A 24,718-nucleotide genomic window follows, 5' to 3' on the forward strand; every position below is an offset into this window, starting at 1 on the left:
TATCATTTAATGTAAGGACACATATATTTACATTTTGTACATTTTCTTTTTTCTACCATAAACCTATATTAGATTCTAATTAAAACAGTTATATGTGGTGTCATAATCAAAACTGGTTAATATTTTAGAGAGAAAATCTGAAAAAATGCTGTTATATAAACAGTTCAATTTTAAATTTATAATTAAAAGAGGAAATTAGTTTCTCTTTCAACTTAAATTTTATCTGATTATCACTTAACCACTCACTCTACCTGTATAATATCTTCTACGAATTTGGCACCATGCAATGCAGTGTGCATGTTGGGAAGGGGACTCTCCCAGTGTCCTGACAGGCCTGACGACCAGAAAAATAAGTAGGTCTTATGTGTTGGCTCTTGTAGTACATTTTTACTTAAAACAATATTATAAATATGATTTGTTGCTTAGGCTAGCTGCAAAGACCTAGAGAGTCCATAATGTACCTAAAATAAAAAATTATTCATGGAGAAGTCTGGACTAGCCCATAAATAGTACTAAATTCTTTCTATTAGATTTGGAGATAGCATGGTATGGTTAGTAGCAGCTGAGACCCATAATAACTAACTCATAGCATTGCCGGATGCATTAAAGAGACAGCAAATAAAAGACATCTGGTACCAAGTATGTACCATGAAGGTTGGTTCTTTTTCATTCCATTTCCTTCTTCTTTCCTTCCACCTGAATGCAATTATCTTTACTTACATTTGTTTCTATGGTATTCTGAAGTGCCAATAAACTGACCTTTGGAAAAAAAATAGGGAGTTGCTGTACCTAAGCCATCCCTAGAAGCAGTGTGGAACCTAGAGTAAATCACTTTATGTGCATCCCCCTCACAGTACAAGTCTGTTCAGGAAAAATCAAGTTAAAATAAATATTTAGAGCAGTGGTGATGGAAATAAGTATAAACTATGAGCATGTAGGTGAATAATTTTTATACATAAAATTCTTGAGAGAGAAGGCACTTTGCCTTGGATATGGCCTTAGGACTCGATAAAAGTAATAGCAAATGGCACAGCATTTTTCTTCTACATATGTCCTTCTTCTCCTTCTGAGTCACTGCAGCATACTAGCAAAATCATCCTAAAATGAGGGGAGGCCAGCACGGGGCAGTCATGACTAGCTGACCACCAAAGACACATGCTCCTCTCCTGAAGGCTAGAGTTGTTGTTGCTGCCTGCCTGTTCCAGCCCCACTGCTTTTATGAAGAGCTGTGTGACTAGTTCTGGCCAATGGTTGTGAGTGAAAGTAACTTCCAGGCTAAGGTGACTAAAAATCCAGTATGAGATCCTCTTGTTCCCTTCTCTTCCTGTGGCAACCTTGGAGCCATATATTGAAGAGGGCAACACCACAAGATGGAAGGAGCCTAAATTCCTGACTTGGAGGAGTGCTATCTAGGAGAGCTCACTAACCAAAATATCCACTTTGGATTTGGCCTGTGTGAGAAATAAATAACATACTGGTACTGATTGTTTGGGCAGTTACACTACATTTACTAATACGCAGAATAATTGGCCATTTGAGGATTGGACTAAAAATAAATGACAAATGAATGATATCTAGTGGGTTTACAGGAGGTAAAGAGAATTGGCCATTTTGGTCCATCTGGATCAGTGAATGTTTGTTTACTTGAGAAAAGAGGTAAGCTGGGTCCTGAGGATGATTAAAAAGAGAAGAGGAAGGAAAAAGGGAAACCCAGGCAGGAGCATCAGCACAAGCAAATGCATCAGGATAGCAATGGGTAATGTATGTTTGCAAGATTATCAATAGGCCAGTTTGGCTTGGGGTAAATTTGAAAAAGGATCCGGAGATGTCAGGAACTTTCTGGAGTGAAGGGAATTGGGGCTTTGAATACCATGTCGTGAACTAGATCCTGTCGGTGAATGGGACTCGTTGAAAAATTTTCCATAGTGCTATGGAGATGATTTTAGGAAGTTGTGAGGAGACAGGAAATAGGAGAGCCAAAAAAGCAAACCAAACCAAACCAAACCAAACCAAAAAACTACCACCAACAACAAAATAAGAAAACAGAACAAGAAACCTTAAGTTGAGATGCTGGGAGGATGGAGCCAGCAGGTAGAAAATAGTAGGAAGCACAAACTCTCTGCTCTTCTCAGATTTGTCCTTCCCCTCTCCACAGATAAGATCTATTCAGGCTGTGTTTGTGCTCCTTGCTATCTGCCGGCAGTATTTATTGTCTAGCCAACAGCCATTTCTCCATTCTTATTTGCCAACAAATATCCTGAGTTTGCGCCAGCAATGTGTGCTGTTCTAGAGATAAACTGGCGTTGTTTCAAGTCAGTCTTTCTATCACATACCTCTCCACCAGATGAAGCTACAGAAGGGCCAGGTGAGTCAGGACTCCTGAATGAAATGTCAGGGGAAGCCTGCTGAGGACCGCTGGGTAATTATTTTCTTCACTGATAAAAGGAAAGAACTCTTAAGGGAAAGAAACTTACTCTTCCTTCCACCCTCCACATCTTGCTTTTGAAAGTGACTGTCATAGCCGTAACTGTGACAACCAGCTTGGGATCCCATAATAAAGGTGACAAAATGAATAGATAGTCATATATTAGTTTCCTGATGACATTACAGAGCTGCCAAACCATGATGCTACTCCCTACCTCCAGACTTCTTGTTATGGGAGGTCATTAGATGTCTTTATAGAATAAGCCATAGTTAGCTAAGTTTTCTTTACTTGGAACTAAAAGCATCCCTGACTTATACACTCCAAAAGAAATTCTTTCTCCAAAGACATCTGAAATTTTCATATGCTCCAACCCATGGTAGGCTATACCTGATGATTTCACACTTGGAGATGTGTCCGAATCCTGAGTAGAGATTTTAAGCAATCAAGCTAACTGTTGCAATATACGCATATAAATATCTTAGCCACAGATGCAAAAGATATCAGATAAACCAAGAATGAAAGTCACCTGAAAACCCTTTAAAAGCTAATGAAAATCAAGACATCAAAGGAAAGTGTCTAAATGTAGAAGTTAAATAATCACTAGATTACCATCAATGACAAGAGCAGAAGTAAATGAGGCAATGTATTCAGAAGATAGAAGGGAATTGTTACATCCACAAGAAACAGCATTATTATAGTTATTTATAATTCTCCAGTTATATTTATAGTTATCCAGTATTATTTTGCCCTGGATTTGCAACATCACTGACCAAGAAAAGCATCTAGAATTAAGGCTTCCAAATCAAAAGTAAATATAAATTTCTCCCAGATATAAACTTAATAAATTATTCAGAAAAATTCAGTGGGAGTCATGATTTTTTTTTGGCCATGCCACACAGCTTTCAGGATCTTAGTTCCCCGATTAGGATCCAACCTGGATGCACAGCAGTGAAAGCACTGAGTCCTAACCACTGGACTGCCAGGGAATTACCAGGAGTCATAATGTTTATATAGAAACACATACATCCTATTCACTGATGAAATAATTTATGGACCCTCTTAACAAATATTACATGGTGAAGGCAACTGGAAAATAAATGTACAAAAATCCTTTAAAACTTTGAGTAAGAGCTATTTATGCTCCCGAAGAACAAAAACAGAGTTCTTAAGTGTATCTCTAGAAAATCAGAAGTGAATGAAAGAAGTGAGTATGCCATTGTCCCAAAAGCCAATATTCTATCTTATTCCAACACTCTTTCTACTTGAGAAAAACTCTTCTACTCTGAGACTGTTTTCATTTGTGTTCTTAGTTAGTGCTTTTCCATCAGTTGAAATATATGGCACATTGTGGTTCTCAATAAATGTTTGTTGAATGAATACCTAAAGACTGTTGTATTAATTTCCTGTGGCTTCTATAACAAATTACCACAAGCTTGTGGCTTAAAATAGCAGAAATTTACTCTCTCACATTTTTGAAAGCCAGAAGTCCAAAATCTGTATCACTGGGCCAAAATCAAGGTGTCAGCATGGTGACTCTTCCTCCAGAAGCTAAAGGGAAGAATCTGGTCTTTGTCTCTTACAAAAACTTCTAGTAGCTGCCAGCATTCCTTAGTTTGTGGCTGCATCACTACAATCTTCAAGACCAGCATCTTCAAATCTTTCTCTGCTCTATCTTCACATCACCTGTGTGTCGTGCATAAAATCTCTCTGCCTCCCTTTTATAAGAACATGTGAGATTGTATTTAAAACCCACCCTGATACCTGATAATCCCCCAATAATCCCCCCATCTCAAGATTCTTTAATCACATCGACAAAGACCTGTTTTTTAAAAAAAACATGTACGGTAACATTAACAGGTTCCAGGGATTAGAATGTGGATATGTTTTAGGGGGACAATTTTTCAGCTTAAGGCAGAAGCATACAAAGAAAGTAATAAACAAAAAACAGAATATATGCCAAGAAAAGAGTCCAACAGAGAAACATTCCTTTGCTCATATGGATGTCTTGGATCATCTTAATGCAGCTAAAATCTTAACTTCCATAAAAACAAAAATTAAAGACAACTTTATTAAAATTAATGTGGTACCTAGAGGGGTGGGATAGGGAGGGTGGGAGAGAGATGCAAGAGGGAGGGGATATGGGGATATATGTATACCTATAGCTGATTCACTCTGTTATACAACAGCAACTAACACAGCATTTTACAGCAATTATACTCCAATAAAGATGTTAAAAAAAATTAATGTGGTAATAAAGAAATTTTCAAACCAGTCAGTGCTAATAAATAAAAATTGGAAAATTACAGGCCTTTCCTCTGAAAGAAATAATATTACTTAAGATGAAAAATGGGTCTATTAGAATTTTTGTGGGGAACGAGATCCAAAATCACCATTACTAGTATAATTCACTTGGATTCTTTATGGGATAAAAAGAACATTGGTTGAGATATTTTCTCTACACCAACATTATTTTTGCATACTTCTGCAGATAGGAGAGGAGAGAGAAGAAAATATTGCCAAGAATTTTGACAATACAAAAGGCTGAAAGGAAATGTTGAATGAATTAGGCATTTCAGGAAGTTTTAAAACTCAGAATATAGAGCTATTATTTAGTGCACTGAGAAAATTGATAAAGATAATTTTGAAATTCTTAGAACAGAAATCTAGACTATATTATCACTATTATTTTTCTTCTGCTGTTTCTATGTCCTGCCACTGTCTCCCAATGTATTATTGCACATTAGGGAACCCAATATAAAGCAGTTTAAAATTATAGAAATAATAAAAATCCTTTCATTTTATTTTCTTTGCTTTTCTGAATATTTTCAAAACTTCTATTGATACATTCTAAGAACAAAGAAGGGGTTTACATACATGTCTTTAAGAGTATTTATTAACATTTCTTTTAATATCCACATTTTAAAGTTTATCCTAAAATCCCTTATCCAGTAAATATTTGTTGAAAAGTAAATATTTATTGAGTTAATATATATTTGTTGAGTGGTTGAAAGAATGAATATTTGTTGAATGATTGAAAGGCAAATGAATGAATAGTGGCCCACAGACACTTTTTCAGAGGTAGGTAAAGTACACCAATTCTCCCTAGAGTGATGCAAATGAGAAACAGGAACATGATTCTTGCTTGTGACTTATGAAAACCCTGGTGCCCACGGACTTTGTAGGTGGGGAATATCATAAGCACAGTCTGTGTGTCCAGAAAACCCTACAGAGGGATTCTCAAATCAGTCTGGAAACAACAAAAATAGAGAAGATATAAACGTATTGTTTCATTTATTTTTATTTTTTATTGAATTATGTTTGAATGTATTTTGGAAGTTTATTCTCATCAGTTTCTCTGAAAATTTTTCTTCCCCTCCTCTTCCTTACCTCTTGACCCTCTTCCTCACTCTTTTCCTCCTTGTCTTCCCTACTGTGTAGTTCCTCTTATTATGCTATCATTGGACAAATTCATCATTATCAATGAACAAAAGTTAGATGTGGCCTGATGAACGCTTTGTGCCTGACATCTGCAGCTATTTTCAGCTCTTGGAAAAAGTCAGTAGAGATCACTTAGTCTTAAGACCAACTGAACGTTTTAAAACAGTTGCTGAGACCAAACAAAAGATGACAAATAGAAAATAAAATAAAATATAATTGACCAGGATCACAATGAACATTGCCAATATGGATTTAGAATGCATGGTCGTCCAAGTCAAATGCAATGGTACTCTCCTTTTTTAATTCCAACTAAACCTTTAAAGTTTGGAAATACTTGGATTGACCATGGGGTTTATAGAATTGACATGGTTGATAACTGAGACCCTGTGGCAAGATGGAAAGAAACTCATTCTGATTCTCCCTGTTCCTTATATAATATAGCCCAGTTTTCAGATTCTGCTTCTTCCATTGTGATTCTAGCTTGCCATTTTTGTTTTTTTTCCTGAACTATTAGGTTATGATCAACTAATAGGAGTGAAGAGCCAGTCAAATAATCACATTGTGGTGTTAATTATTGACAACATTTCTGGAGATGCTCCTAGTTCTTTGGTGAGCCAATAGCACCCCATGTACATAGAAGGGTATGTGTAATTCCTGAGACTTAACAGAACTTTAAACTGAAGCTCCTAGTGAAAAAGGGAGGTATATGCTGTGTATTCAGTATTTTGGTGGGTCTCCTATAACAATCTACCTGCTGTGGGAAGGAATTAGCCAGGAAGTTCCTTATCTTCTCAAGATCAGGAATGATTTTCAAGTCCTAACCTCCAGGGAACTTCTTTCTAGTCATTATTGGAATTTGAACTGAATTTATTTTATCTCAACATTTCTGGCATATTATGCCCCCTAACCCTTCCCATTCTGGATTCTTGGTGTTCTTTTACCTCCTTTTAATTTATCCATTCATTTGTTTATTCAAAAAGTAATCAATGAACATTTACTGAGTGTCATATATGGGAGAGATATTGGATTTGTATTTGGGGTACAAGATGGTAATACACATTGTCAAAAGCTATGGGGGAGTACGGTCTATGATCTACAGTGAATGGCCATGCATTCACTCCTCTGGCTTGAACCTAAATGGAAACTGACCAGAGGTAGCCTTTCCAAAGTAGTTATATGTAATGTAGATTTTTCAACATAAGATTAATCAATGTAAACTGTTTAATCTAGGTGAGTGCCTATGATGGTTCGTTGGTCTCATTATAGGCGTAGATTCTCTCTTTCTGTGTGTGTGTGTGTGTGTGTGTGTGTGTGTGTGTCCTGCCAGTGGCTGCCTTGACCTTCACCGTGGATTGGATTTGGAACAAGGGCTTTCAAGAGCCCTTGTTCAAGATCAAGAGCCTCCTGCCACAGACTCAGTGTTCCAGTATCAGGGAGAAGGACAGCAAGAACTGCTGCAATGGAGTGCAGCGTTACCAACTATGAAAGCTGGGGCTTTATATTTAGTAAATCCTAATATGGCGACCCTAAATGTGTTTAGTGCACAGGCTGGCTCTGCTACTCCCACTTGTCTGGCTGGACGTTTTACCTCTATCACCTCAGGCAACCCTAATATGCTGACATGGATAAGATGTGATGCCCTTCACTGGATATAGGCAGCTCTTTTAGGTTGGTACTAATAAAATGTTGTGGTTGGGCCTTAGACTAAAAATTTATGCACGTGTTTTCACACACACACACACACACACATACAGTACTTGGATTTAAGGTATTTTATTTCTGCTAGCAAAAAATTGCATTTATCTATAAATAATGAACCCCTTATGGTGGAATTTCAGGCAAAACAGGAGAGATATTTGATAGCAGGTGGCCATTCTCAAACCCCCTTAAGTGTACCTTATTCCAAAGGTCTATTATATTCTTTGTTCAGTTTAGTGCAAACATGGGACCTGGTGATAAGACTGCTGTCTTACTAGACAAAATTGAGCTTAAGAGTTTTATATATGTTTGCCTTAGCTGAGATTTTTAAAAAATGCTTCCAGTTTAACATAATTTTATGTACATTCTTCAAAATCCTTTTCTTTTTCATTTTTTTCAGTCATGCTGAGATAGATTTGATCCACACTTTCCTTTTAATTTATGGAGAACACATTAAAATGTTTGACCTGTGAAACATTTAGTGAAACATCAGATGATATTTCTGATAAAAATGGGATTTCAAGGCTAAAATTCATAAAGTTGACTTACCAAAATTAAACATACTATGATTAAAGTTTAGGATTACATCAGAATGTGAAATTAATAAATAACAAGATGAACCTATGATTTAGAAAAATATACCCCTCTTGCCTTTATTTCTCTTACTACTATTTTATGAGAAAACAATAGAAATGTGTAGAGCAAAGTCGACTCTCTTATTCTTAAAATCTTCTCTTTCTATCCGTGTGTTTAATTTATAATTTGGAACAGTTTAAAGTAGCATTTTTCAGAATGTGGGAACACAAGACCCTCAAAAGGTACCTCACCAAACAAACTCTCTCATCAACTAAATCTAGAAATCACACAATAGTATATCCTATCTGGGAGAGTCACAGTGTGATGGTAGTGCCATCTGGAAGCTCTGAAAGAATGGAAGGTAATGAAAGAATATTTTTAACTCTATCTACCACAGCACTGCCTGCTTTGCAATTATATCTATTAGTATTATCCATGGATTGCACTTTGGGAAATATTGACCAAGTTTTTCATGGTTACTTAACCCTTAAACATTTTTCCTCCTCAGAGAACAGAGGCAGTATAGTTAGATATTTGGATTTTGGACTCAGATAACCTGAGTTCAAGCTCCAATTCGGTGACCTTGAGCAAATGACTTACCTCTTTGAATGTCAGTCCTTCCACCTCTAAAATGGGCATCATAATAGTATCAGTCTCATAGAATTGCTGGTAAGTCTTAAATGATAACATCTATGAAGTACCTAGCATAGTGTCTGGCATATAGAAAGCTCTCAAATTTTTTATATTTATGATTGTACTGCTACTATTAGAGATGGCTTGGACGTATACATCTTAGCTACTCATAAACATGGAAGTCATTATTGTGATTTCTATCATCTTGAGCTTTTCATTCAGAGGCAATAGGTTTGGGCAGATAACAGATCTTTCAACAGCCAACTTTGCATCTGGAATCTCCTCCAAACATCATCTACCATACTCTAGGCTAAAGAATTCAATCTCACTTAGGCAAGATTATCTAAGAGTTTAGTTATTTAACCTAACAAGTTAATCAAGCTTATCTTCCTTGTCCTTCTGTCCTTCCAACCCATTACTTTTCTGTCTCTCTTTTTTCTTCTTATGCTTTTCAGCTCCAGTACTGCTTTGACTAATTTATGTTTCCTTTTCTCTTTCATCCAGCATCAACTGAACTGATTTAGGGTGACCTGGCCATGTTTTACTAATCCACCAATTCAACAAATACTTACTCAGTACCTAAGTGGTCCTTGAATTTATGTATCACTCTGTGCAAGGAATTCCAGCACCTGACTTTGGCAAAAGGCAGAATCTGAATGTTTACATAAGATGAGGAAAAAGAATGAAAAGAAAACACAGCTACCTAAAAAATAGCTGAGATGCAAGAAGCCTTTTGGTTAGGAGAGAGAGACTGTGCACACAACAGCAAGAAGCCACAGACTCAGTGGCAAAGGGTGAGTTTTTCCATCACAAGCACACCTCTTTCCCAAAAGCTCTCTCCTCGAAAGCTGCTGACAGAGCTTTGGCAAAGGATCATCCTCCCGCTGGCTGATAAGCTAAGCCCTGTTTTATATTTAACTCACTCCAGTAGGAGGGGTGGAGTGGGGGATGCGTTGTTTTTAAGAGGAGCCGTGACAATATTCTCGTCAGTCCTCTTCCTCCAGCTCAGCTCCTCTTCTGGAGTCCTTACCCCACCCCCTTGATTCCACATTCATCCTTGAGTGTCTAGTGGGAACGTGAAGGGAGAGGAAAAGATTCAAGCAGGCAGAGAGAGAGAGGTGTGGGAAAGGCGAAAGCAGGCTGCCAAACCAGGGAATTCCTTCCAATTGAAAAAGGAAGACTGCTGACGTTAGTTAGTTAAATTTAACAATCTTTTATTTGTAACATTTGACTTTGGAAACAAAAATGATCTTGGAGGAGGGAGAAGGCTCTAAGAGATACTGCATTAAAAGGAAACATGTGGCCATTATCTGTGCGGTGGTGGTGGGTGTCGGATTAATAGTAGGACTTTCCGTGGGCTTGACCAGATCGTGTGACTCTACCGACGGAGGACAGGGCACAACCCAGGCTCCTTCCCACAGGCCTCCCACTTTGAGTCCTCCACAGGACCAGGGGGTCTGCCCTGCCAGTGAAGATGAAAGTGGAGGTTGGAAAGATTTTAGGCTGCCAGACTTCATCAACCCAGTGCACTACGACCTGGAGGTGAAGCCCCTGTTGGAGGAGGACACGTACACGGGCAGAGTGAACATCTCCATCAACGTGAGCTCACCCACCCGGAACCTGTGGCTGCACCTCCGGGAGACGAGGATCACCCAGCTCCCGGTGCTGAGGAAGCCCTCTGGGGAGCAGGTGAAAGTCAGGCGGTGCTTTGAATACAAAAAGCAGCAGTATGTGGTGGTGGAGACAGAAGAGGAGCTTGCACCCAATGGCGGCAAGGGTCTCTACCACTTGACCATGGAGTTCGCCGGCCAGCTGAACGGCTCGCTCGTGGGGTTTTATAGAACAACATACGTGGAGAAAGGCCAAATCAAGTAAATTTTTTTTTTTTGCTTTATTTCTCCAAAGCTATATATTTGCTTTCCATTTCTTCTCCTTCCCTTTCACTTTCCACTTTTCAATTATATTGATGGTCTGATCTTTATCTAAACTTGGGTTCATTTCTGCCTGTTCATCTGGGAAGCAAAAATTCTTGCCCTTTTAAATTTTCAAAGCCTATCACAAAATTTGAAAGTATTGAATGAGCTGCATGGAGTTCAAAAAAATCAGTAAGTCCTTTATTTCATCAGGAAAAATCATAATATACTGCATTCTATCCTTAATATTTACATAAACTACCTCAAACTTTAAAAATACATGTGTCTGGTAAATTTCACTGGTGATATTCTTGGGCTATATGGCAATGATTTTAAAGTGAACTTTTAAAATGATATCACACTAAATTTAAGTGAAAATCAGTAAATATCAATTACAGTTTTGTCTGTTTTATTGGAGAAGAAACATTGAAAGAGTATGTAAAATCCACGCAATTGTCTTATGTTTTCATTTAGGAAGGAAGGTAGGACTATGTCTTTTTAATCTCATATGGCCAGAACCATGTTTTACAGATAAGCTTTCAATAAATACTCATTGAGTCCATACATTAGTGGTAGCACACGGATAAATCTTCAGGCTTATTATCTATCATGAAGTATGCAATGGTTATGCTAAGCCTTTTGTGACATAAAAGATATATTAAGCAATTAAGAACATAAATATATCTCCCCCCACAGCCCTCCTAGTATACATGCATATATACTTGCATTCCCTGAGTCTAGCCAAATGGTTTCTTGCCTTGTCGGTCAATCAGAGGCTATTATTACTAGAGCTTTGTCAAAGGCATAAACTCTCTCAATGAACTCAAAAAACCTTCACTCTGTGGGTGTGGTCCTTGCATCAGAGAGGAAGGATACACCTGAGGTACCACTGAACTTGAAACTGCTTTGACCTTTGCCTACTTAGATTCTGAACAAGTAAATGATTAAGAAACCTTATATCACTGTTCAGACTGAGACTGAGGCCAGCCCTCTGAATATTCCTTTCCTATGTTGTTTTAATCATTTTATAGACCAAAGCAAATCTTTTGATCAAAATTCTTCCCATTGTTTGTCAGAGAGACCCAGGGATTAAAATAAAATATTACACATTCTTATCTCATTGTGTAGTACAGCAATAAACTGAGTAGAAATGATAGTCTGAAAAAATATTTGGAGGGATCATGTTCATATAGATACTGTATCTTAATATTACTTGCAAAAAACAAGCTTCTTCATTGTTTATATATTCTGTTTATAAAAATTACAAATGTTGAAAGCATAGAAAATTATAAAAAGGAAAAAAAGAACCTATAAATAATTTCACCATCCAGTGGTTGGCCCTGTTAAAACGCTAATGTATATTCTAATTTTTTTAAGGTATTATGTCTACATATCTCCCTGTCCGTATACCTTTTTTTTTTTTTTTTGGCGGTACGCGGGCCTCTCACTGTTGTGGTCTCTCTCGTTGCGGAGCACAGGCTCCGGACGCATAGGCTCAGCGGCCATGGCTCACGGGCCTAGCTGCTCCACGGCATGTGGGATCTTCCCGGACCAGGGCAGGAACCCGTGTCCCCTGCATCAGCACGCGGACTCCCAACCACTGCGCCACCGAGGAAGTCCCATATACCTTTTAACTGAATATATTGCAAGCATTTCCCTTTGTTAAATATTTTCAAGAATCTGATTTTAAAGATTGTGCAATATTCCACTGCATGAATGCAGTTTTTTTTAAAACCAATTCCCTAATGTTGGACATTAGAGTAGCTTCCAGTATCTTATTACTATAAACAAGTCAGAAGGAACATAGTTGTAAGTACCTCTGTAAGTGTGTATCTGTTTATTTTCTCATGTTAGGATATAGTCCAAAAAATAGAATTGCTGGGTCAAAGGGTACAAATATGTCAAGAAACATGTAACATTTATCTTGTTTAATTACTTCATAAATAAGACACATTCACTACAGAAAACTTGAGAAACAGAAAATTATAAGAAAAAAATCCATCTATAAGTCCATCACTCAAGCATAATCATTGTTAGCATTTAGGCAGACATTCTTCTAGTTATTTTTTCTGGATACAGATAAACATGGCATTATTATGCTGTATATAGTATTGTGTAACATGTTTTTACAATATATCAACACTTTAACATGCTGGTATTCTTCCACAAATGACTTAATGGATATATGATAGCCCACTGTATCAATATAATGTAATTCATTTAACTTTCCTATTAGATTTGGGCACTTAAATTGCTTCTACTTTTTTACCAATAAACACCTATAAAATGTAATGAACAGCTTTATAAAAACTATGAATAGTATTTTCTAATATTTCTATAGGAAATTTCTTAGGAAATTGGCTCAAACTACACATGTATGAGTGCATGTGTGTGTATATATACACACATCTACACATATATAACATATGTGCATGCACATATGTATATGTGTGTCTCCAAAGTGACTTTCAAAAATATGTCCCAAATTACATTTCCACAAACAATGAATGAAAGAACTTATTTCTCTGAGTCTTACTAACGATAAGATGATTTTTTTAAGTGTTTGCAATTTGGTAAAGGAATAATACTCTAAAGAATATCTACCTTTAAGAGATTCTAAAAATCTGTTAGTGTAAAGTGAAAACAAGTCAAAACTTTTAAATGATTATTGCTGAGTTTAAAACTGCTTTTTGGGTTGTGAAAACAGCAGAAATTGCATCTGAGTAAAGCCATCAAAATACTTTATAAAATTCTATACACTACAGGAAGGCCAAAAAATATGGAATACCATTCCATTAATAAGTTTCTGTTATGTATTTTATAAGCACAAAAAATTACTATATGCTAAAAAATAAACTATTCATTCTAACTCTTTGGATTATTTTACTATATGAGTTAGTTTTATGTTAAGATATATACTTGAGAGATGACATTCTGAAACTCAGCTGTCTTAGTTGCTAAAATACTCAGAAATACTAAGTGATGCAAGGTTGGGGAGGAAGGCTGGTGCTTAATTAGGCTCCCATGGAGGACTGGTGTCACCAGGTTTGTCTGTTTTCATTGGTAGCAGATGAGGCTCTCACATTACACAGGATGCAGCCAGTTTTGCACTGCACACATGGTTTTGGAATGGTTCTGGAACATACTCAATAACCTCATTTAGGCTCGGTGGAATACTTTTTGTTTTTCTTATTATGAAATATTTCAAGCATATGAGAAAAGTGCATTGTTTTCTTTCAAGCCTGTGAATAACATTTTGACAGTGCAGGCCTCTCTAGTGGGTCTCATCTACAGAGTGCAGAGGAGGGCCACAAGAGTGAGTTCAGGGGGAACAGCACCATCCTTTAATATTCTAGAGTGAACTTTGTAATATTTGATGCTCATACAATTTCAAATGCCATCAGAGTAATACATTTTATGTGTATCATCAAGATTATACTTTCCAACCCTTCTGCCTTATTGTAAAATTAACTCCAGGATTGAGTACATGTGGTATGGGATATGACCGTCACAACCACAATGCAAATAAATAAACATTAGTGCACTCAATAGTAACCAAAATTACTTTTGATTTCTGTAAATACAACCGACACTTGAACTTCACGGAGAAGAGACAACTATCTGAGCTTCTTTCCCTCAAAATTTAGAGGCAAATGGAGACTTGGGGAAGAAGGTAGAGCCAGTTTAGAGTTCCCTAGCCATAATAACCGTATCATCTCACTGGGAAAAGAGCTATAGTGAGGCTCAGGAGAAGAAAGTTTGGGAAACTTAACAGCCACTTTTCCTACTCTCTGGTCTGTTCCTTCGGGTTTCGAAGGACTGGAACCTTTGGAATGTTTTCCTGCCCACACCACCAAACCACTTCAACACTCTTTCTCAATAGTTATGTAGGATTTCCAGTTGTTCTCTTCTCAGAGTTCCCCTCTACTCACATCTCCAAAGTATATAACAATATTCTCTTCTCTCCAAGGTTCAGCATTTCCTTCTCTGCATTTGGATTGCTCTTACACAGCATTTCCTAATTATCTGTTCCAGAGAGTTCTAGTTGCATGGGATATTAATAGATATTGCCAGAAAAATGCAAGGGAAGGATGCTGTGGCCAAATTTCTTGGGGAAATAATACTAAACACAAAATTATGTTAAAGTTTTTTAAACTTTAAAGTTTTTTAAAATGGTGGGACTTTTCAGAGACTTTTATATGATAATGTTCATTATGAACCTCTAGAAGCTGCCATAGTATGCAGTTTCCCAACTGCATGAGACTGTGGAATTTTCTGTGGGTCCCTGAGAGTAGGGTCCCTGTGTCTCTCTTGTTCACTACCTAGCACACACAGAGAACTTAATGATTATTAAATGAATATATAGAAATTTTCATATAGGCTCTCACACTAGTGTCCTCTGGAACATGCTGGGACATGCTGCATCGCCACAGCCTCTTTCCCATAGAGGAATCCAATTTCCACCAGTGAAACCTCCACCTTCCCACTCAGTCAGGATGGAAAACTTCCCTTGGTTCCTTTTCTCCCCATCTTGTCAAAGGCAAAGGAAGTCAGTAGAATCTTTTTTTGACTTAGGAATGCAGTCTTCATACTTTAAGGACTGAGAACCATTGGAATTGACAGGAATTGCAATAAGTATTTAAAAGAGGAACAGATGGTTTCCGGTTTGGGTTTTCTGGGTTTTTACAGCATTGCTGGGATTGAAGCTGAATTTTGATGTAATGGTGGGATTTCAATAGGCAGAGGCAAGCAAGGAGGTAAAAGCAGGCAAACAGGAAAGGCACTAGGTCAAAAAAGCATAGTAGGGAGAAGAATTAAGTTTGCAGGAGAGGTTTATATGAAGAGGCTAGCTAGAGATAACTCTGGAAAACCCAAAGGAAAATAAAAAGTAAGGATAATTAATGACAGGCATTATGCAGGAAAAGTTAACCAATGACTATTTACATGGGTAGGAAAGAACTAAATCTATACATGAGTATATGAGAGAAACTGCAGTTATCCAGGAAAGAGAAGATGATGAGGATCAGGTAGGACACGTGATTTCAGGATAGACAGAAGAGAACATAATGGAGAAAATAGCTTGCAGGTAACGTAGTCAGGATGTGCAGACTGACTGGCTATGGAGAAGAGATGAGTTATAGATCTAGGATGCTCCAGATATCTGATCTGACAGCCCACACCTTTCACTGATATTGAAAATAGAAGAACCAGGTTTAGAAGGGAAGGTCCTGAGTTCGGTGGCAGATGTGTTGAATGCCTGTCAGACATCTAGGAAGAGATGTCTAGTAGACATTTGGATAATTAAATCTGAAGCACACGGTTAGGGCTTGTGTTAAAGATTTAAGAGTTAAGTGGAAACAGCAGAAATCATTGAGATGGTCATAATTAAGTGTGTGTGTGTCTGTGTGTGTCTGTGTACATGTGTGCGTGCATTGTATCCTCACACACAGATATGTATACTCATTTGTAGTTTTGATCTTGAAATCTTAATTGTATGTCAGTTTATTCATTATATTGATATGTCGAGCTATCAGTATGCCCATTATCATAAAAAACAGCTTCAGCAGGGGTGTCTTGTTTACTTGTTGCAGGATGCATAGTAATTTCCTTTATTTTGGAAGCAAGGTAACAATAAGAAATTTTACTTGACCTTGAGTATCCTCTACATAGAAAAAAAGCATTTGGAAAATAAATTTAAATAATTAATTGGTTCAAACCACCATAAAAATAGGTTGGAGTTTGAATAATCTAGATGGGTTGTCTTGCACTGATCAGCTCCTCTACTGAATTCTGGAACCCTTTACTAGCCTGCAAAGATACTTCATTGTGGCTGCCTCGCCTGCATCAGAAGTCTTTCATTTAAGTTTTTCACCCAGACCTTGCTGTTTATTTTGCTGGCTTAAGATATTAAATTGCTGAACATAGCCTGAGAGTCTTCATTGGAAACAGTATGCCAGATGAGTTATGAGGTAATCAAGTAGTTGGGTTTTTTTCAGTTGATTCAGAGTGAACGGTTGGTGCTTACAGTCATCACTTCCTCTCTCTTCAGCTTTCTCTGAGGTCACCTTGATCTGATGCACTCAGAGAAGTCAGAGGAATGCCTTCCCTTTTGTAAATTAACAAGCTACATAGAATTATACTTTTAATGTGCTGGGTCTAGTAAGTGACTTACAACACAGAGAGGCCCCTATGTAAAAATGGTTTGCCTCAGCACATTTGCCTGGCATTATAATTATTTAGGACATACCCAAGAGTTACTCCTGAACATACTGTGAGATTAGCCGGGACTTTTCCATTAATTTGCAAATCAATTCATCTAAGTTTAAAAAGAAGTTTTAATCACTGAATAAACCCCCCCCCCAAAGAAGTTGTGATCTAAAATGGTTTCGTATTGCCATCTCATATACGTTGTTTTCAAATCTGCATATATTTAGAAAACTTTAGTAACTCTGGATGGAATTTAGCATATACAAATAGGGTCTTTTTAAATAACTGCAGTATAGTTGATTTATGATATTATATTAGTTTCAGGTATACAACACAGTGATTCAATATTTTTATAGATTATACTCCATTTAAAGTTACTATAAAATATTGGCTATATTCCCTGTGCTGTACAATATATCCTTGTAGCTTATTTATTTTATACATTGTACCTCTTAATCCCCTACCACATCTTGCCCCTCCCCCCTTCCCTATCCCCACTGGTAACCACTAGTTTGTTCTCTATATCTGAGTCTATTTGTTTTATTTGCTTACTTTTTAGATTCCACATATAAGTGATAACATACAATATTTGTCTTTCTCTGTCTGACTTATTTCATTAAGCATAATACCCTTCAGGTCTATGCATATTATTGCAAATGGCAGACTTTCATTCTTTTTTATGGCTGAGTAATATCCATTGTATACATAGATACTACATCCTCTTTATCCATTCATTTGTTGATGGACACTTAGGTTGCTTCCATATCTTGTCTATGAACATTGGAGTGCATGTATCTTTTCAAATTAGTGTTTTCATTTTTTTTTCCAGTTAGATACCCAGGACTGGAATTGCTGGGTTATATGGTAGTCCAATTTTTAGTTTTATGAGGAACCTCCATACTGTTTTCCATAGTGACTGTACCAATTTGCATTCCCACTAACAGTGTACCAGGGTTCCCTTTTCTCCACATCCTTACCAACATTTATTATTTGTGTTTTTTGATAATAGCCATTCTGACAGGTGTGAGGCAATATCTGTTTTGATTTACATTTCTCTGATGATTAGTGATGTTGAGCATATTTTTGTGTGCCTGTTCCCCATCTGTATGTCTTCTTTGGAAAATTGTCTTCTGCCATTTTTATTCAGGTTGTTCATTTTGGGGGTATTGAGTTGTATAAGCTGTTTATATATTATGGATATTAACCTCTTACTGGTCATATCATTTGCTAATCTTTTCTCCCATTTAATAGGCTTTTTGTTTTGTTGATGATTCCCTTTGCTGTGCAAATGTTTTAAGTTTAATTAGATCCCATTTGTTTATTTTTTGTTTCCTTTGCCTTAGGAGACAGATCTAAAAATATACTGCTACAATTTATGTGAAAGAGTGTTCTGCCTATGTTTTCTTCTAGGGGTTTTATGGTTTCTGGTCTTACATTTAGGTCTTTAATTTATTTTGAGTTGATTTTTGTACATGGTGTGAGGAAATGTTCTAATTTCATTCTTTTACATGTAGCTGTCCAGGTTTCTGAGCACCATTTATTAAAGAAACTGTCTTTTCCCCATTGTATATTCTTTCCTCCTTTGTCAAATTGACTATAAGTGCGTGTGTTTATTTCTGGGCTATTCTGTTCTATTGATCTACATGTCTGATTTTGTGCCAGTATCATACTGTTTTGGTTACTGTAGCTTTGTAGTATAGTCTGAAGCCAGAGAGTGATATTTCCAGCTTTGTTCTCTTTTCTCAAGATTGCTTTGGCAAATTGGGGTCTTTTGTGAATTTCAGGATTATTTGTTCCAGTTCTGTGAAAAACGTCACGAGTATTTTGATAGGGATTGCATTAAGTCTGTAGATTGCTTTGGGTAGTGTGGACATTTTAATAGTATCAATTCATCTAATCCATGAACCTAGGATATCCTTCCATTTCTTTGCATCACCTTCAATTTCCTTCATCGATGTCTTATACTTTTCAGAGTATAGGTTTCTCACCTCCTAGGTTAAGTTTATTCCGAGGTATTTTATTCTTTTTGATGTGATTTTAAACAGGATTATTTTCTTGCTTTCTCTTTCTTTTGGTTATTAGTGTATAGAAAAGCAACAAATTTCTGTATATAATCTTGTATCTTGCAAGTTTACTGACTTCATTTATTAGTTCTAATAGTTTTTTAGCGGAGACTTTAGGGTTTTCTATATATAGTATCATGCAAATAGTGACAATTTTACTTCTTTCTTTCCTACTTGGATGCCTTTTGTTTTTTCTTCTTGTATGATTGCTGTGGCTAGGATCTCTAATACTATGTAAATAATTGACAAGAATGGGCATCCTTGTCTTGTTCCTGATTTTAGAGGAAAAGCTTTCAGCTTTCCACCACTGAGTATGATGTTAGCTGTGGGTTTGTCATGTATGGGCTTTATTATGTTGAGATATGTTCCCTTTATACCAACTTCAATGAGAGTTTTTATCATGAGTGGATGCTGAATTTTGTTAAATGCTTTTCCTACATCTATTGAGATAATCATGTGATTTTTATGTTTCCTGTTGTTAATGTGGTGTATCACATTGATTGATTTGTGGATCTTGAACCATCACTGCATCCCTGGAAAAAAATCCTACTTGATCATGGTGTCTGATCCTTTTTAATATATTGTTGAATTCAGTTTGCTGATATTTGAGGATTTTTATACCTATATTCATCAGAGATATTGGCTTGTAATTTTCGGTTTTTGTAGTATTTTTACCTACTTTCAGTATCAGAGAAGCAAACGGTGGCCTCGTGGAGTGAATTTGGAAGTGTTCCCTCCTCTTCAATTTTTTTAGAATAGTTTGAGAAGGACAGATATTAGCTCTTCTCTATATGTATGGTAGAATTCCCCTGTGACGCTGTCTGGTCCTGGACTTGTGTTTGCTAGTTTTTTTTAGATTGGTCTGTTCAGATTGTCTATTTCTTCCTGATGCAGTCTTGGAAGATCTTATGTCTCTAGAAATTTATCCATTTCTTCTAGGATGTCTAAGTTATTGCTTTATCGCTGTTCATAATAGTCTCTTATTTTTTAAAATCTCTGTATATTGGTTGTAATTTCTCCTCTTTCATTTCTTATTTTGTTAATTGGGTCCTCCTTTTTCTTGGTGAGCCTGGCTAAACACTTATAAAGTTTGTTTATCTTTCAAAAAAAACAGCTCTTGGTTTTATTGATCTTTGCTATTTTGTTTCAGTGTCTATTTCCTATCTGATCTTTATTATTTCCTTCTTTCTGCTGACTTTGGGCTCTGTTTGTTCTTCTTTTTTTAAGTCTTTTAGTTGGTAGGTTAGGTTGTTTATGTGAGACTTTTCTTGTTTCTTGAGGTAAGCCTATGTTGCTATAAATTTCTCTCTTAAAACTGCTTTTGAGGCTTCCCATAGAGTTTGGATAGTTATGTTTTTATTTCCATTTGTCTCAAGGTATTTTCTGATTTCCTCCTTGATTTATTGATTGACCCATTGGTTTTTTTAGGAGCATGTTGTTTAGTCTCTACCTGTTTGTGTTTTTCCTGTTTTTATTCCTGTAAATGATTTCTACTTTCATACCATTGTAGTCAGAAAAAATGCTTGATATAACTTCTATCCTCTTAAATTTGTTGAGACTTGTTTTGTGGCTTAGCATACAATCTATCCTGGAGAATGTTGCATGGGCTCTTGAAAAGAATGTGTATTCTGCTGGTTTTGGATGGAATGTCCTGTAGAAACATATTAAGTCCAACTGGTCTAATGTGTCATTTAAGACCGCTGATTTCTTAATGGTTTTCTATCTGATGATTCTATCTGGATGACTGTCCATTAATGTAAGTGGTGTGATCAAGTCCCCTACTATTATTGTATTATTGTCAATTTCTCCCTTTTTGTCTGTTATTCACAGACAAAAATTTCTCCCTTTTTGTCTGTTAATCACACTCATTCCCAAATTAGTTATCTGGCTTATTTCTGAGGTGTGACTAAACTGAAACATTCTTGCAGAGAGTGACTTTTCCTCTTCCTTTGCCTGGGGAAGAAATCAGAATCCAGAGGAATTCAAAAGAAAAAAGCAGCTGACTAAACATGGGGTTGGAGCCTGGTGGATCTTCTTATAAATCCTTAGTACACTGGGGAAGTGTACAGGCTTCTTTATATTCTGATGCATTTGCAATTCACTATAGTCTACATTGTTAGAAACTTCAATTGATTAGTTAACCTGTTATCACAAAAGTTAATCAGTAATACTGAAGAATAAATTCTTGGCTGGGACTTTTTGGGTAACTTTATTTTGAAATAATTTCAAACTTAACAGTTACAAGAACAATACAAGGAACTCCTAGGAACACTACCAATTGTTTACATTTTGTCCTATTTCCTCTCTCCCCAGCAACCCCATGTCTCTGTCTCTCTCTCAAGCTTTAGAGCATATTGAAACATTGTCTCCCTTTACCTCTTCACATTCAGTATATATGTCTTAAGTACAGGGAAATTTTCTAACATAACCACAGTACAGTTATCAGAATCAGAACATTTAACATTGATATGATAATCATCTAATCCACAGTCATAATCAAATTTCATCAATTAACCCAGTATTTTTTTCCCAGTCCAGTATCCAGTTTAGATTCATGCAATGCATTTAATGTCATGCCTTTTTAGACTCCTTTAAACTGGGACAGTCCCTTGCCTTTCACAACCTTTATATTTTTGAAGAGCACAGGCCAGTTATTTTCAGAATATCCCTCAGTTTTAGTTTGTCTGATTTTCCTCATGATTTAAAAATGCAAGTGAAGCATTTTTGACAGGAATTTCAGAGAAGTGATACTTAGTCCCTCTCATGAAGTCACATCAGGAGACACGTTATGTTGATCTGTACAATTATTAGTGATCTTTGATTACTTGCTTAAGGCAGTATCCAACAGTTCTCTTCATTGTAAAGTTATAATTTTTTTCTTTGTAAGTCATTTTCAGAGAAAATGTTTGAAACTATTCAGATATCCCTTTCCTCAACAAACTTTCATCCACTTTGTTTTGGCATCCACTGATGATTTTCTAAAGCCATCATTCCTCCTAAAATTATTAGTAGGCAAACTACTGTAAAGAAGAGCTTTCATTTGCCCCACTTATTTATTCATATGTTTTATCATGGATTCTTATTTTAACCAATAGTTTATAATTCCATTACTTATTTTGATGTTCCCCCAGATCTGGCCAGGGGTAGTCCCCTCAAGCTTCCTTTTGTGTCCTTCTGACTTATGATTCTTTGAAAACTTCCTTACTTTTTGGCAAAGGAAGATGTTCCAGGATCATTTTGGACCTTTCCGATCCACCACGGGAATCAGCCATTTTTATGAAGAGTTCTGGTTCCTTTTACTGGAGAGTGGTAATGGGAACTAGTGCTCATTGCTACAAGCCTGTCATTTCTTCTAGTCCTGTTCAGCAGAAAAAACTAGGAAATACATGTCTCTGTGTATTTTTATATCCATTTACATATACAGATACACGTGTATGTGAAAAATCATTGAATATACACTGAACCTGCAGTTACAGTTCAATACCAAGGTCTAGTCTTCCTTTTTTACAAATTTGTAACTCTCTTCCCCAGCTGTGAGAAACCTGCCTTCTGTTATCCTCATATTTTTTTCATTTGCTCAAGCTTGGGATACAGAGAAGATTGTTTCTGAACTGTTAACTCATGCCACTGCAACAACCCAAATCTAAACCTATTTACTGGAGCTCAATATTGATTTACAGTTATTTTTAGGTAAAATTTATATACATTAAATGCACAAATCTAATGGGAACAATTCTATGAATTTTGACAAATGCACACATCTTTGTTAACCACACCCATAAAAAGGTACAGTTTTTTTTTTTTAACATCTTTATTGGAGTATAATTGCTTTACAATGGTGTGTTAGTTTCTGCTTTACAACTAAGTGAATCAGCTATACATAAGGTATAGATTTTTTCAGTCATCCCAGAAAGTTGTCCCCCTCAGTCAACAGTGTCCTAAAAGACAGCCCTTTTCATTTTACTTTTTATGTTTTTTTTGGCTGAGTTTTTAAGAACTAATTTTTATATCCAGAGGGTTTTTAAAAGAAATTCAAAAATATTTTAATTTCTTATAGTTGGATGTTGACCTATGACATATTATTTTTTAGTTAAGTTAATGTATATAATGCATCCCTGAACCCAAATGAAATGAATACACTTACCATGGCCTCTGTTGACCCCTTAGTCCCTCCAGTTCACCGTACTTCAGCTATACTGGACATCTTTCAGGTCTCAACCACATTAAATTCTTTTCCACTTTAGAGACTGTGCACTTGCTGTTTCCTCTGTTAAGGAAACACATTTTCCCTAATCTTTACCTGACTGGGTTCTTCTCATCATTTGGATCTCAGCAAACCAGCACCTACTCCAAGAGATTGTCCCTGACTACTCTACCTAATATTGCTCACTACTTTTCCTGAGTCATTCTCTGTCACTTCCCCTGTTTTATTTTCTATATAGCTCTTATCACTCTCCTTATTTATCTAGTTATTTATTTATTCTTTGTTATTCCCTCAGAACCTAGAATAATGCCTGGTAGATGTGTGTGTGTGTGTGTATGTGTGTGTAGGAAGGGGTTCAATTAATATTTATTGGATCAATGAACAATGTAACAATTTGTTATTCTTTATGAAATACGTTCCTTAGTCTCTGAGAATTCTGAAGGATGAAATACTTTCCTTACACAAATTATTAATGAATGTAAGTCAACATTTCTTTCCTTTTACACTTTTTACTCTGCTTACTCTTCTAATGAGCAAATGTACAATATCTTACTGTAATATAACTACATGCAAAACGTTTACATTCATTGGTTTTTTTTGAGCAATTACTCAGAAAAAAATATTTCCACTTTGAAATGATGGAAACATTAAACATTAACATTTTAGCTTAATAAGTATTAAGTTAGAGCCATAAAGGAATACTGTCTCTTTCCAAAAGTGGACTTTAAACCTGGCCAAAGGTTGTTTCACTGAGAGATTGCTCAGGGACTGATTTTGCATGAAAATGAAAACTAAGGGATTTGTCCCTGGTGTAACATAAGTAAGAAAGAATGTACTATTAGGGACAGGAGCTGTGGACTCTGGAATATACTCCTCTACTCCGTGACAGGACACAGCTGTTCACACTCACAAGGACAGGTACAAGCAAGCCTTTGAGTTTGGCTTTGTGTTTATCTACTTGTTGCTTGATGGCTTTAGGATGGAAAAAGTGATAGCTCAGAATTGCATTGATTTTTGCTCATTTAGAGTTCACAGATTTTTAGTTATGGCAACAAAATAGCTTACTACTCATAAAATATCTGAAGCAGTTTCTGAATTTTCATTTATTTGTTAACCTAACAATTCCAGGAAAGACTTTGACAACTATTTGATAGTTTTCTGGATGGAAACTCATTTTAAGAAATGCAGTAGTTATAATTACATAGCTGATTCTTTTCTATAGGAATAGAAACATAGGGGCTATCAGAAGAGGCAACATATATTTTGTTTGTGTGTTTATTTCTAAGGAGCATAGCAGCCACTGATCATGAACCAACAGATGCCAGGAAATCCTTCCCTTGTTTTGATGAGCCCAACAAAAAGGCAACTTATACAATATCTATCGTCCACCCCAAAGAATATAAGGCACTTTCAAATATGCCAGTGGAGGTGAGTATTTTAAATTTTTTAATTTATGCAGATAGTCTGTTTATAATTTCAGGTAAATTACCTGCTTTGCTATGAAAGAACCTACTGAATTCTAAAATAAATGTGCTCTACGGCTTCCCTGGTGGCACAGTGG

General features: G+C 36.3%; 2 protein-coding genes across 3 annotated transcripts in view; one reads left to right on the forward strand and one right to left on the reverse strand.

Moving 5' to 3' along the window:
* The window catches only part of ELOVL6 (ELOVL fatty acid elongase 6), a 365,824-nt gene that overhangs the window by 330,866 nt on the left and 10,240 nt on the right, over positions 1-24,718 (reverse strand). The window lies entirely within an intron of this gene.
* Positions 9,732-24,718, forward strand: part of ENPEP (glutamyl aminopeptidase) — a 112,406-nt gene continuing 97,419 nt past the window's right edge. The window contains exons 1-2 of one of the 2 annotated variants that reach the window (XM_059066262.2): positions 9,735-10,641; positions 24,444-24,585. In XM_059066262.2, coding sequence (XP_058922245.1) covers positions 10,016-10,641; positions 24,444-24,585 — 768 coding nt within the window. In that variant the 5' untranslated portion in view covers positions 9,735-10,015. Of the gene's footprint in view, positions 10,642-24,443; positions 24,586-24,718 lie in introns of both variants that reach the window. The other variant, XM_067036485.1, reaches the window with a different exon arrangement.

Source organism: Kogia breviceps, chromosome 6, assembly GCF_026419965.1.
Source record: "Kogia breviceps isolate mKogBre1 chromosome 6, mKogBre1 haplotype 1, whole genome shotgun sequence".
Classification (NCBI taxonomy): domain Eukaryota; kingdom Metazoa; phylum Chordata; class Mammalia; order Artiodactyla; family Physeteridae; genus Kogia; species Kogia breviceps.